Source organism: Spinacia oleracea, chromosome 2 (genome assembly GCF_020520425.1).
Source record: "Spinacia oleracea cultivar Varoflay chromosome 2, BTI_SOV_V1, whole genome shotgun sequence".
Lineage (NCBI taxonomy): Eukaryota > Viridiplantae > Streptophyta > Magnoliopsida > Caryophyllales > Amaranthaceae > Spinacia > Spinacia oleracea.
The window spans coordinates 113,820,675-113,835,238 of NC_079488.1; the positions used below are offsets into that span (position 1 = coordinate 113,820,675).

General features: G+C 36.7%; 1 protein-coding gene across 1 annotated transcript; it reads right to left on the bottom strand.

Moving 5' to 3' along the window:
* Positions 1-1,599: 1,599 nt before the first annotated feature.
* LOC110790472 (uncharacterized) lies at positions 1,600-12,769 on the bottom strand. Its single transcript, XM_021995296.2, has 10 exons — positions 12,583-12,769; positions 12,117-12,302; positions 11,286-11,523; positions 6,525-6,669; positions 5,782-5,870; positions 5,001-5,112; positions 4,262-4,315; positions 4,119-4,167; positions 3,561-3,661; positions 1,600-2,018 (listed from the first exon to the last, which is right to left on the bottom strand). Exons 4-10 carry the CDS (start codon positions 6,651-6,653, stop codon positions 1,890-1,892), a joined length of 663 nt encoding a protein of 220 aa, XP_021850988.1. The 5' UTR covers positions 6,654-6,669; positions 11,286-11,523; positions 12,117-12,302; positions 12,583-12,769; the 3' UTR covers positions 1,600-1,889.
* Positions 12,770-14,564: the final 1,795 nt, after the last annotated feature.

A 14,564-nucleotide genomic window follows, 5' to 3' on the forward strand; every position in this document is an offset into this window, starting at 1 on the left:
TATATATTAATTAAAAACAAAAACTTTGATTGAAAAATTTGGTGAAAAACTCAAGGTAATTCATTACTTTTCAAAACTTTTTCATAAGAGGTGAATTTGAGTACAAACACGTGCAAACCCAAAAAGAAAGAAATCAATTTCACAAAATATATGACAAATAATTGCAGGGCCACATTGCTATTATAAAGCATGCACTCCCAATTGAATTTAGTTCTCAAGAATTTTTTATTTATACTCCTTAATATGGAGTAAATGAGTAAGTTTTCTATAAAAACGCCTTATAAATTAGATTGCTGATTAGATCTCATGTATGCACGGATATTATAAAATTACAATTTGACCATTTTCAAAAAAAATATTAATTGTAATATTTCTCCTCGTAAATCTAATGCATGATTAATAAATCTTGAACAAACTCTTTAATCATCTAATATGCAATTTTCGTCCTAAATGTACTACGTATATTATACTTATGCTAATTTAAACAACATATTCGATATGCTGATATAATAATTTGACTAAAATATTAAGCAAATATATTCCACTATTGATATACTAATTGAACTAAAATATTACTAAAATCATTTTTAGCAAATTAGTATTTCCGTACATAAATAGTTCTATGAAATTTTTTAAAAAAAATACATATACAATATATTTACTTAAGAAATTATTTTTTGGGGAAAACTTTTAAACCAGAAATTAACATGTGTCATTTTTAGTGTCCATTTTAATAAGGAGCATAAAGTTATAGATTGTAGAAGTATGCCATATTGTTATCATAAAGCATGCAATCCCAATTGAATTTCACATCAATTATAGTTCTCAAGAAATTTTTGATTTTATAATTATAAATTTTTATTCTTTTGGGCCGTACTTTCGGTCTTTTTGTGTAAGAAGATGATTGTTGATTTTATAGAAATTGGACTTTGAGGGTTCATCAAATTACATTTGGATCATGAAATATTTGAAAATATGTATAGGTGTTATAATTATTTAAGCTCCCTTGTCGGGGGCTTTCTAGCATAGGCCACTTATTTTGAGTTACACAATAATTAAACACAATGTGAACATAATATAAGTAGGCTAAACATAAAACATGCTTACTAACAGTACCCACTGAAGAATCTCTAAATTTGATATGTATTCACATTGAATCTATATTAGTACCTTGTTCCCTCAAAAAAAAAAAATATTAGTACCTTGTTAAAGAGTGATATCAAGAATCGTGGTCGAAACTCGTCTACATCACTACACTTAATAGATGGGAACATTGATTAAAACTTAAAACTATTTACATAGTTTTGTATACTGATTCAGCTACCTTGGTCTCTTACTTGCAGAGACTGGTCACGCTAAATATCCAGCTTACATGGACAGTTGAAGCGATTTTTGAAATAGGTAAGGTTTTCAAATATTGCATAATCAACAAAGTGCATCGAGACCAGATACAATCAGCACATGATCTGACGAAGAGAGCTTCTATGGAGTGCAATTTGTGTCACCAATTGGTGTTAGGCTTGTTGGTTAATTTTCGCTTCTTTGCTTTTATTTGTATCTTTATCCTATGTTTAAAAAAAAAACAAAAAAAAACATAAGTGGTCAAAACTTATCAATTTATATATGTGAAAATACCATACAGTCATTGTATTATGTCATCGTCTGAACTAATGTGTTGACTACCCAAAGGAAAGAAGATTATTGGTAATGGCTAGCTAATTAGCTATTGTTGTATTGGCTGTTTTGGATTTTGAATCTCTCCTCATTGGTTCTGAAACTATTTCTTGTGTATGACTATGGTAATAATTTTTCGATTATCAACTAAATGATTACACTATAATAGTTATTTACACATTTTAACCGCGTGCTACATCTTGAAATTCAAAGGTCTATAAACAATACTTCATCTTTGCCTTCTGAGCCCGGTCAGATGGGTTGTCCGTCCAAGCCCAAGTATCGCCCCGCCCTTCTTTAGCAATTCTACTGAAACTTGTAGAGTGCATAGGCATACCACCAGGCTGCAAAAATACCATGTGCACATCAATCATAAAGCAAGATTCAAGGATTTAGGAAATGTAAGTCAAAAGTTTAGAGCATTTGAATTCAACCAGTTCATATTTAGACAAGAAGCCCCTCAAAGCCATGAAGCAAAAAAAAACCCTAGATGTTGTAGTCTGAAAAGTCCCGTGAATTCGTGGAAAGTTAACTCTAGACTGTAACTACTGCAGTAATCAGAGGCCGAAAATCCCCAAAAACAGTGCTATGAATTAACATTATAGGAAGATTAAGGGAAGAAGATGAAGTTTGATGGATTATAAGCTGGAAAAAGAAATTATAGATGATAGTTACTCAACACACATTCAAGAGACTCTCAATAATAGTGAACATGGTTTCTCTTCCCCTGTTATTCTCTTTATTTAGCATTTCTTAGTCTAACTTACTGACTGGCTTCTTCTACAAGCTTTCTTATTATGCATTTCCTACACTAGCTAGTAGCTACCTCCCCCCCCCACCTTTTGGCTAGTTCATTAGATAGTCACAGAACCTAGGAGCTGTAAACAATTTAACATATGCTCTGACCTAAAGATGGTTGTGGGTCGGGCAGGGTCGGGCTTTGGGGCTGAGCGAATGGGTCGTGGCCTGAACGGGCCTGGACAACACCAAGCCCACTCTACATCGCGCCAGGCTGGGTCGGGCTGGAGATTTCAAAACAGGGTCAGGCGCGGCCCAGGCTCACGGGCCGTTGTGCCTAAGCATAACTTTACTAAATTAATCATGCCATGCTTTTTCCAAAACAATGAGACCCACGACTCGTGCTCGTGCCGGGCCGTGCTTTTTTCATGCCCGGGTTGGCCGAGCTTTTCCTTGCTGGGTCGGATTGGACCTAGACCAGGCCCAGCCCACAGCCACCTTTACTCTGACCCCCTAAGCAGATTCATCTTCGGTAGACAGAACAAAACAAATAGGCTTCAGTTCTGGAAGATATTGGCAGGAGTTAATCATAATCATAATGCTATTACGGAGTATTATAGTGATCACTCTAGAATCCCCATAGCCATGTACATATGCCTTGAGATTTTAGCCAGAACATACCAAAATATTATCCAAATAATTACGCGTTTAGACTAATTTGACTTGCCCTTTGCTTCTCATGTAGACTACTTCATGCCTCTCTAATCAAATATCAATAAATTCTGCCAGTGACTCCAAAAGTAAGAAGCTGCATTAGAGCCCTTACATTAAATATGACTCAACCTGACAAAAACCTAACTGACTGGAGAGGATTTTGGCATAGTACACTGGGAAGTATATGTAAATTTGTCCTACAAAATACAACACATAATGAACTAAGGAACACTACTACTAGCAATGTGTAATCAGTAATAGTCACCCTAATTATACATCATAAAATCAAATTGATCATGAACAGAATAAGAAAGTGGCAAACGTAATAATAAGGATATCTTAATTGCTCATAAAACCAATACCAACTTTCCTATATGTTTGAATACAGTTTTTTTTTTTTTTTTTAATTAAAAAAAAAAGTTATCTTGTCATACCTTTCTTTCAGGAGGTAAGGTTGTCATCCATTCATCTCGTTTTGGCGGAGCTTTCACATCTAACTCTGCTAGCAACACATCATCTCCTTCCATAGCCAAACCTGTGAATAAAGCAAGATTAGCGACTGCATCATACTTTTCTCCACCCAAAATACTTGTTCATGTTTTCATGCCCACCCACTTATTCTTCTATAAAATGAAAAGATATGGAAACCCTTGCTACATAAGATGCACTATTAATGTCAATGGCTTAATGTCCTATTGGAGCATGAATGAAATATTATTTGCCTTGAGTATCAAGAACTCTTGTCAATTTGGTACAAATTAGAATCAATATTGGTTCAGAAAACTGAAGTTGTTCTACTTTCAAGTTTCAACCTTTGGATTCAAAGGAAAATTTTATACTGCTCTGCAAGAGAGAACCGACACAGACATGATAAATAATATGGTTACTGAAAGGGGTATGTGTTGACAAGTGAATATTCCTTTTTCTTCCCCCTTCTTTGACAAATAAAAACATAATATCCTAATTCAAAAATTTCAACAATTGTCCCTCACCTTGTAACCGCCTCCATTGTGCAGCTTCCAGCATTGACTTCAATTCCGCCTACAACATTCAGACAAACACTTCGTTAGAAACTTTTATTTCATAAGAAAATAAATCTATAAACGTTTCTCTGAATTAACCAAAATAGCAATACCTTCATTTCTTCGTCCTCTTCTTTTTTCTTAATTTTATCATCCAACGCTTTTTTCTGCGAAATGAAAACAAAGATTCAAATGTAAATACTCCAAAGAGTCAAAAACATAATTCGTACATTCAAACATAAAAGCCACGACACTAAGCTAGTAAGCTTATATAAAATATGGGGTCCCTTTGCCAAGCTAATAGAAGCTTCTAAAAATCTCAAGCACAAAACTGTCATATTGCAAGTGAACAATTTACCCATTGACCAGTGATACACATTCACGCGAAACTGTGAAAGACAAAACAAAATACACAATCATTCTCCATAACTTCTGTCTACAGAAAGGATGTCCAGGGTACACCGATAGTAAACAATAAGGCTCTTGACCACTTCCAGAGATAACAGAACAAGAAATTAATAAAAACTACAATCGTGTTGATATGTGGAAACTAGCTTAAATTGTTTGAGCCCTTTCATTCTGTCATAACTTGTTTTAGAAATGCTATATGACCCTCTGAGAGACAGCCACTCAATCTTTCGGGACTAGTCTCACAACTTAACAGCAATTGCAATGTTGTGTATATCTGAGCTTCGCATACCCAACCTTCAGAGAATATTTAAAAGCTTATTGTTGTACCCTAGCATGACTAGGATGATGTCTAAAATATGATGAGAGGAAAGCTTGCAAATAGAAAGATGAGGATAGGATCATAAAAAAAATCAAACAACCCAAGTTACATCAAATACACACCTTATCTGGATCTTGCAGATCCTTAAAAGCCTTGTTCAGTTTAATGAATGCTTGGTGAGCTTGTGGATGAGGGCATTTGTCTGGATGCACCATAAGTGACAGTTTCCAATACCTGAAGTGATGAACATAATAGGAACGATTATTATACAGATAGCAACAGCATCTCAACCACTGAAATCATCCTCAATATCAATATTGATCAATAGACTGATTAGAATCACAGGAAATAAAAAAAGAATTGGAAGCAAAGTAACAAACACAATCTGTGAACTGCATTGATCAATTACCTATAGAACTGACCACGCTATGAGAGTTGAAATTCTACCGTGCAAGTGTGCAACTCAACATAAATACATAAAAGACGCAATGGGCACTAACCATGTTACCTAATTTGCCGCAATTTGCTATCTAAATATGTTAAATTAGCCCAAAAAAGTTTCCACCACAACAATATGCGCGCTCCAATAAGCGATTCCCGGGAGGAACCAGGGTATTAGATAACACTGGGCATTACGGAATATACAAGATCATAAGCCAAGGTAAAAAAAACTCCATGAAACTTTAGGAAAGACTACATTTAGGTTTAAAGCATTGGTTAAAATGCCAGAAGGCCCAAGAGAGTTAAATTGACTATAGGACACTGGACCAACACACAATGTGCACACCATTCTAACAGCAGTTACAAGTAAGCTAATATATCTGGACAGTGATACTCAAACCTAAACTATTCTAACAGCAGTTACTAACAATTACTTCAAGTGAGAAATTCTAAGCGACATACCTCTTCTTTATATTGTCAGCAGGCATCTTGTAGTTAACTCCCACAATATCATAAGGACTATCTGACTTCCCTGCCATTATTCTAGTAACCTGGTACAACAAATTGCACAATGATAAGTTTGATGATCAATGAAACTATTCTGAACTAAGCTTATGGGCGTGTTCGGCGGTAGCGTTTGAGGTAGCGGGTAGCGTTTTGACCTAGTCAAGACGCTACTTGTAAAATTTGTAAATGTTTGGTAAAGTAGCGATTTAGGTAGCGGTTAGTGGTTGAGATAGCTTTTGTCAAACGTTAAAATTAGTAGCGTTTAAGGTAGCGGGTAGCGTTTGACAAATCTATAATAAAGTTTTAAATAATATTCTTGCTTTTATTTTTATTTTGCTTTTATTTTTATTTTTATAATATCAACCGCTACTTTTACCGAACACTCATATTAGTTACCGCTACTTTGACAGCTAACTGTTACCCGCTACTATTCAACGCTACTCGCTACTTTAACCGCTACCCGCTACTCAACCGCTAACCGCTACCCACTACCGCTAATTTTGCCGAACAGGGCCTATATGTGCTTAGTCTGCTTACAGTCACTCGTAATTTTAACTTCAAAACGCAAACAGAATTGAGAACAAACATCTTAAATTAAATTACATGCTAAAGTATGGGAATAAAAGCATCAAAACTATAATTTTGAAATCTCAAATAGCATAAACAACTTGAAGAAAGAAACAAAGGTTGAAGAGAACCTCTTCGAAGCGCTCGGCCTCGCTAGATGATTCAGCCTCCCTGATAAGAGCAGGAGGTGGTGGCCCAACGAATTCTCCACTGTCTTCTGTCAGTTTGGCTGCTGCAGCAAGCAACTGAGCAGATGGCATCGCGGGCCCAATGAACCTGCATCAGTATTCAGTAAACGATAAGGGAAAACTATCATTTTGCTGCATATAGAACAATTAAAACGTAGAAGACACAACAAGAAGCAAAAATCAGTTCAGAATTATTGAACACAATGTAACTACAGAAACATAAGCAGCAACAACAACAACCAAAGGCTAGGTACGAAAGTGGATTTTTTTTTACTTTTTTCCTTAGGCGCATAATAAGGAACTTCAACCTTATCATACACCGACTGCAATGGCTATGGAAACGAGAGCGAAATTGACTACGCAAAGTGTGCCTGGTGGCCAGAATAAGCAAAATGGACAACAGATAAATAAATCAAAAAACAAGAAAGGAAAGCAAAATAAGGACAAAGCTGGGACTACAACAATGGCGGTGGAAGACCAAGATTTTGAAATGTTGCTAGAGGATGAAATTCTATCACCAGAACCTTCAATTAAATCTACAACAGCGATCAATGGTGAAGAAGAATTTCTCAGATTGGATGTTAACCTTAAAGGGGGTTCCGAATCAAGAAATTGGTACCCATAAGTTTAGGTATCGGATCTTCTCCAATTCCTCCTATTTTGCACATTGAAAATGACTGTGATACTGGTATTAATTCGGGGGTAGAATCTGATTGTGTTCAAATCGATTTTGATGATATAAAGGATGAAATTGATTGCTGGAAGCTATGTGTTTGGAGCTAATCCCCCAATTAATGTCATACAGGGATATTTTCGGAGAATATTGAAGAATTTGGGGGTAGATAAAGTCTCTCTTGTCTCCCATGGGATATTCATTGTTCGTTTCACAACCATGGAAAACAGGGATAAAATCATAGCCATGCCTAGGCCTTTCTTTGATAATAAACCTGTCTTTCTTAAAGCATGGGAACCTGATATGGAATTATGTAAAGAAGATGTAAGATCAATTCCGACATGGGTCTAATTATGGGGCTTGGATTTCAAATACTGGGGGAATAAATGTCTACCAAAAATTGTTGTGCAGATTGGTAAGTTCATAAAAGTTGATCAAGCTACACTGAAGAGAGAGAAATTGCAGTTTGCCCGGATTCAAATAGAAGTTAATATTGCTCAATTGTTCCCTGAGACGCTGCGATTCATGAATGAAAAGGGGGTAAGAATTAGCTTGACTGTGAAGTATGATTCGAAGCCTGAGAGTCGTCACATATGCAAGAGGGTTGGGCATTCTTCTGCTAACTGCAGAACGCAACAACCAAGGAAGAAATGGGTTCCAAAGAAACAGTAGAATGACAAGTCTATAGTGTAGCAGCCTCAATCAAATGAGGTTATAATGCAGGAAATGGGAGATGGCCAATATGGGTTTAGGATAGTGCAGTGAACAGGACAAGGAGTAGTGCAGAGAGCTGTGAGACACCCTCATCCTGTTCCTAAACCTACACAGACCTCTAACTCATTTCAAGCACTGGAATTTGCTCTGGGAGACAAGTTAGACCAAATTAAAACTGGTCCTGATGAAAGAACAAGTGCATATACTGGAGGGGGGGGGGGGGGTGTACCCTCTGGCCACTATGGATAAAATCTTGGTCTGGGATGTGAGAGGAGTCAACATGCCTAGTAAGCAACGGAAGGTGAAGAGTTTTCTTCATGCTTATCAATGTGGCATGGTTGGTCTCCTGGAAACAAAGGTAAAAGCTCAAAATCTTGGTGCCTTGTACCTGAATGTGTTTGATGGATGGTGCTTTTCTTCGAAGAATACTTGTCATGCGGGAGGGAGGATAGTTCTTGCCTGGAACCCTACCTCTTTTACTGTGAATATTACCTTTTGTGCTAGTCAAATAATTCATTGTCATATAACACCTTAAATGGAAAAAACACTTTTAATTGCTTTTTCATCTATGCTTTCAATACTGGGAAAGAAAGAGAAGTTTTATGGAGAGACCTAAGGCACCTGCATAACTAAATTAATGGTCCATGGATGCTCTTAGGGGACTTTAATTGTGTCTTAAACACTGATGAGAGGGTAAGTTCGGCTGTGAGGCTTAATGAAATAGCTGCTTTTAAAGACTGTATGAATGATTGTAAAATGCAGGACATTAAAAGTAGTGGAAATTTCTTTACCTGGAATAATAAACATGAAGGAAATAAGAGTGTGTTCTCTAAATTGGACAGGGTGCTAGCTAACGAGGAGTGGTTAGAGACCTATGACAATGCTGAGGTATGCTACATGAACGAGGGAGATTTTGACCATTGTCCTGACTCCTGAGCTTCTTACAGTGTACCCCGGGGATTATGGTGGAAAAAAACCCTTCAGGTATTTCAGAATGTGGAATCAAATCATCAATCAAGAACATAGTGAGACAAGCCTGGAATACTGAAGTACAGGGAGTTAAAATGTATAAGGTGGTTTGTAAACTAAAGGCCGTAAAGAAAGAATTAATCAAGCTGAATAAGGAGGGGTTCCAGGATATTATAGTGCAAGAACACAAGGCTTTTTCACACTTGAATGAACGCCAAAGTGCTCTACACCTAACCCGTCCTGTGATTTGTTAAGTACTGCTGAACGAGACGCTGGAAATGAATATGAGCAGCTGCATAAAGCTTATATTGTATTCCTACAGCAAAAGGCAAAGGCTGCTTGGATAAAGGATGGAGATCAGAACACAACCTTGTTTCATCGAGCAATGAGGCAGAGACAACACAATAATAAGATTTATGCAATAAAATACTCAACATATGTGGACTCTCACCTACTGAGGTTCCTAAAGCCTTCCTTGGGTATTATAATCAACTGCTTGGGACAAGGATGGATAATAGAAGAAAGGTAAACAAGGAAATTGTAGAGAGAGGACCTTTGATTACAGAGGAGATGGCATGTCAGCTTGTTCAACCTTATACAGTACAGGAGGTGAAAAAAGCTTTATTCTCTATTGATTGCAATAAATCTCCTGGTCCAGATGGGTTTGGTAGTGCCTTCTTTAAGGAACGTGGGAGGTTGTGGGTGATGATTTCTGTATTGCTGTCCTGATTTCTTTAGAAGTCAGAAGCTTCTAAAGAAAATCAACACAACTTCAGTAACCTTGATTCCAAAAGGAAAATGCCCAAAGAGTGTCACTGAATACAGGCCAACTTCTTGCTGTAATGGGATCTACAAATGCATTTCTAAAATGCCATGTGAGAGATTAAAAGTTGTCCTGCCGGAAATTATTGCCGATAATCAAGGGGCCTTTGTTCACAGCAGATATATTGCTCACAATATCATGGTTTGCCAAGACATTATTAAGCATTATGGACGGAAAAAAGCCCCTGCTAGTTGTGTGATTAAGCTTGATCTGAAAAAAGCGTAATACACTGTAAAATGGGATTTTCTTGAAGAAATGATGCTCGCTCTGAAGTTCCCTATAAAGTTTATAAATCTGATCATGATATGTGTTACCTCTCCGGCCTTTTCTTTAATGATAAATGGCTCAATGCACAGTTTCTTTTCCTCTAAAAGAGGGATGAGACAAGGAGACCCCCTTTCTCCGCTCCTCTTTGTGATGTGTGTTGAGTATTTGTCTAGGATACTAGGAGTGGTGGGAGAAATTAAAGACTTCAATTTTCACCCTAGGTTTAGGGCCTTAAAGCTCTCACACCTTTGCTTTGCGGATAATATAATTTTGTGTTGCAAAGAGGAAGTAAGATCCGTACAATTATTGAAGAAACGGTTTAATCTTTTCTCTAACACCACTGGTTTAAAAGCAAGCCCCGGGAAGTCTCATGTCTACTGTTGTGGAATGGATGAGAGCACAAATCAGAACATCCTAAGCATGACAGACTTCTCAAAAGAAAGTTTTCCTTTTAGATACCTGGGAATGCCTATTTTCTCAAAGAAGATTTCGGCAGCAGAATGTGAAAATTTGGTTGATAAAATGTGTGCAAGGGTTAAGATTTGGAGTTCTAAAAATGTTTCATTTGCTGGTAGGCTGCAACTTGTTAATTCAGTGCTCCTTAGCATCCAAGTATATTTGGGTTCGATGGGTGACAACAGTATACATAAAAACTCAAGACTGGTGGTCTTATACTCCCAACAGTTGCAGTAGCTGGTATTGGAGGAAGATTTGCGCAGTTAAAGAGAAGCTGAAGAGTGTGATGGGCCTGCTCAACTAGGGCAGGGGAGTAAGTTTGTGATCAGCACGGTGTATAATGGTTTAAAGCCTCCAACCGAAAGGTGTAATTGGGATACTGTTGTATGGGAGAGGAATGATATCCCGAAGCAAAGATTTATTGCATGGTTGGCTATGAATAACAGGTTGAAGACAAGAGATAGGCTGCAAAAGCATGGCATTAACGCTGACAGTTATTGTCTCTTATGTGGAACTGGAACTGAAAGTCACTCCCACATTTGTTTTGATTGTATATACAGCAGGAAATGGTGGGAGAGGATATCTCAATGGATTGATATGGGTGCAGTAAGGCTCGCCAGAAAAATCACATCAAGATTCAAACGGAGCATTTTCAGTGTATGTATTTTCAGTATATCAGATATGGAAGGCCAGAAATAATATTTGGTATCAACAATTATGGTGTATAGATAATAATGTAAAGAAAATTCTGTTTGATGTAAAGCATAGAGTTAATGTTGTAGGTCTTAGAAAGAAAACACACCTCTTTCCAGAAGCAGAGGCTTCAATATTATCCTGGTTTCCTGCTGAGTCATTTCACTCTGTATCATATGCCCAATAACTTCCAAAGTGGGACGAGCCCTAGATCGTAGCATAAAAACCCCGTCCCCTTTTTCCTGGAGGTTTAAGGAACGAAAGAGCTTTTTCAGATGCTTCATAAGGGTTTTTTCAGAAACTTCTGTAATGTCGACCGCTCGTCCTTCATCAATCATCTGGAGAAGCTATGTTCAGAAACAAACAACAAAGTTTCAGTGAAAATCAACACACCTGTTAACCCTAATTGCACTACTCGATTAAATAAATTGCTAACTAAAGTTACCTGATTGAGTTCCTCAAATAACAAAATTTCAGTGAAAATCAACACTCCTGTTTACCCTAATTGCACTACTCCATTAAATAAATTGCTAATTAAAGTTCCCTGATTGAGTTCCTCAAATAACAAATTTTCAGTGAAAATCAACACTCCTGTTAACCCTAATGTGCAACTCGATTAAATAAATTGCTAATTGAAGTTACCTGATTGAGTTCCTAAAGTAACAAATTTTCAGTGAAAACCAACACTCCTATTAACCCTAATTACACTACTCGATTAAAATAAATTGCTAATCAAAGTTACCTGATTGAGTTTCTCAAATAACAAATTTTCAGTGAAAATCAACACTCCTGTAAACTCTAATTGCACTACTCGATTAAATAAATTGCTAATTAAAATTACCTGATTGAGTTCCTCAAATAATAAACTTTCAGTGAAAATCAACACTCCTGTTAACCCTAATTGCACTACTCGATTAAAATAAATTGCTAATCAAGTTACCTGATTGAGTTCCTCGGCAACACCGGGAAACTTTGCCAACAAATCCCTAAGAACTTTCTTCGCCCGCTCGCCCATGGAGTGATGAGAACAAGGCCCGTCTATGAGAATCTGAAATTGATGATGATGGTGCGTCTGTTTGTGTTGCTTTCGTCTCCTTCGAAATTGAACCACAAACCACGGCGATCACTATATCGATGAACGGCGATTTTCAGAAAAATTGAATCATATTATAAAAAAGGATTACACCAATTGAATCATATTAGAACTGTGAAAATTAAACGTAAAACAACAACAATTTGAAACCCTATCTTATCAACTAATCAAAAAACCTAATCAAGCTTATGAGCATCATATGAAAACAAGCCTAAGAAAGACAACAGAATTTACCTAACGATTTAGAAAATTATAGTTTTGAATCAATAAAATCAACAGAAAAAATGGAAACAAAATACTTAAAGATAATTACCGAGAATGGAAGCAGCATTGAAGGAGAGGTGGTTGGTAGAGGCGGCGCCGTCGAGAGGCGGTTGCGATTGAGGGAGGAGGCGGAGGAAGGAGAAGCAGATGCGAGTGATGCGATGACATGCAATTTAGACAGTTTCTCTATCTAAACTAGTGCGGAGTACGTACTACTGTACTACGTAGTATGTGCGCAAATTGGAATGAAATAGGAATGGGAGTAAAAAACATACTATAATCAGAAAATTAATAATTAATCCAATTATTTTTAGGATTAATGATGTAACGATTATGACGGTTTAGGGAAAGAATGAAACTAGCCTATTTTAAGTAGGGGACACTCATAGGGTGTTCATCAGTCCAAACCCGGATCGATCCCGACCAGATCGAAGACCGAAATTTTGATATTCAAGATCCGAAAACCGGACCGATCATGCTTGGACCTGACTCGGACCGGACCGAAAAAATCGGTCCAAAATCCGGACCGGGCTAGTTTGGACCGGTTGTAGACCTATTTCTATATATTTTTTATTTTCTCTACAGATTATGGTAAAAATGAAAATATATATAAAAAAATTAATTTTTAAGGCCTTTTTTGTAAGATAAACAAAATATATTACAATATAGTAATATTTGCAACATAGTAAAGGAGAGAATTATCGGTTTGGTCCAAAATCGAGTTTTCGACCGGACCGGACCGGGCCAGACCGAAGACCGAAATTTAATATTTCTCGACCCGGAGACCGAACCGATTTCCTTCGGTCCGGTCCGGTCCGATTTGGGTAGGTCCAGTCCTGTCCATTTTTTCGGTCCAGACCGTTTTTTGCACACCCCTCATGAGTCACAACTAATTATGTCTTAGACTAGTGATTAATACTAATCTTAAGGTATGTGTACGAACGTTGATAGTTCATATATTTGAATCCCTTAATTAGATGGCACGTATTTATTTTTCCATTACGCGTCTAAATCACACATTGTGTTATATTGTACATAATTTAAGCTGTACAAATTGAATCTATATCTATGAGCAATGGCACATTGTACATTTGTACTACTCATGTATAATAAAACGGGCAATGGTAAGTCGTTTGTATTGTGACATACAACTTGTAGGAAAAATTGACATAAATAATCCCAACTTTCACGCATTTTCTAAAAATAATCCCAACTTTGGATTATTTTAGAATAATCCAAACTTTAGGGGTTACCTTCTCAAAATAATCCGAAGTCTTTTTTTCTTGTCATTACTAATCCATTTTGGGTCTATTGTACATAGGCAAATTGATAATTTGGATTATTTTGAGAAGGTAACCCCTAAAGTTTGGATTATTCTAAAATAATTCAAAGTCAGGATTATTTTGAGAAGATGAGTGAAAGGTGGAATTATTTTTGTCAATTTTTCCCAACTTGTAAACTACATGTATATATTGTACATGGCTTCTAAAATATTACTTAACAAAAAAAAAAAAGAGAAGTGTATACTTTACGATGTTTATGTGTCTGTCTTTTCAGGGCATCTTTTATAGTGCATGCTACCCATAAAAGTTCCATTTGATTTTTTGGTGTTCATTATCTTAGCCCTGTTCGGCAAAAACTAGTGGTAGCGGTTAATAGTAGCGGTTAACGATTAGCCGTCAAAGTAGCGGGTAACTAGTACTCCGTATGTATGTTTGGTAAAAGTAGTGATTGGATTTTTAAAATACAATAAAAACTACCTATATTGTTTTAAACTTTATTATAAATTTATCAAACGTTAGTAATTTTAACGTTTGGAAAAAACTACCCAATCACTACCTCTATCGGTAACCGCTACCTCATCAACCACTTACAAATTTTTACAAGTAGCATTTTGAATGCGTCAAAATGCTACCTGCTACCTCAAACGCTACCGCCGAACACGCCCTAAGTGTTGCATATTACTCTGTATGTAATAAAGCGACTAAAATCTATTTACGTGTTACCCACTTACTTGAGGGGACTTTAAAA

Coding starts and splice junctions, on each gene's coding strand:
- LOC110790472 (XM_021995296.2), bottom strand. CDS start 6,653: ATGCCATCTGCTCAGTTGCTTGCTGCAGCAGCCAAACTGACAGAAGAC. Junction 4,316..5,000: donor ATCTGCAAGATCCAGATAAG/GTGTGTATTTGA, acceptor TTCATTTCGCAG/AAAAAAGCGTTGGATGATAA. Junction 4,168..4,261: donor AAGAGGACGAAGAAATGAAG/GTATTGCTATTT, acceptor TGAATGTTGTAG/GCGGAATTGAAGTCAATGCT.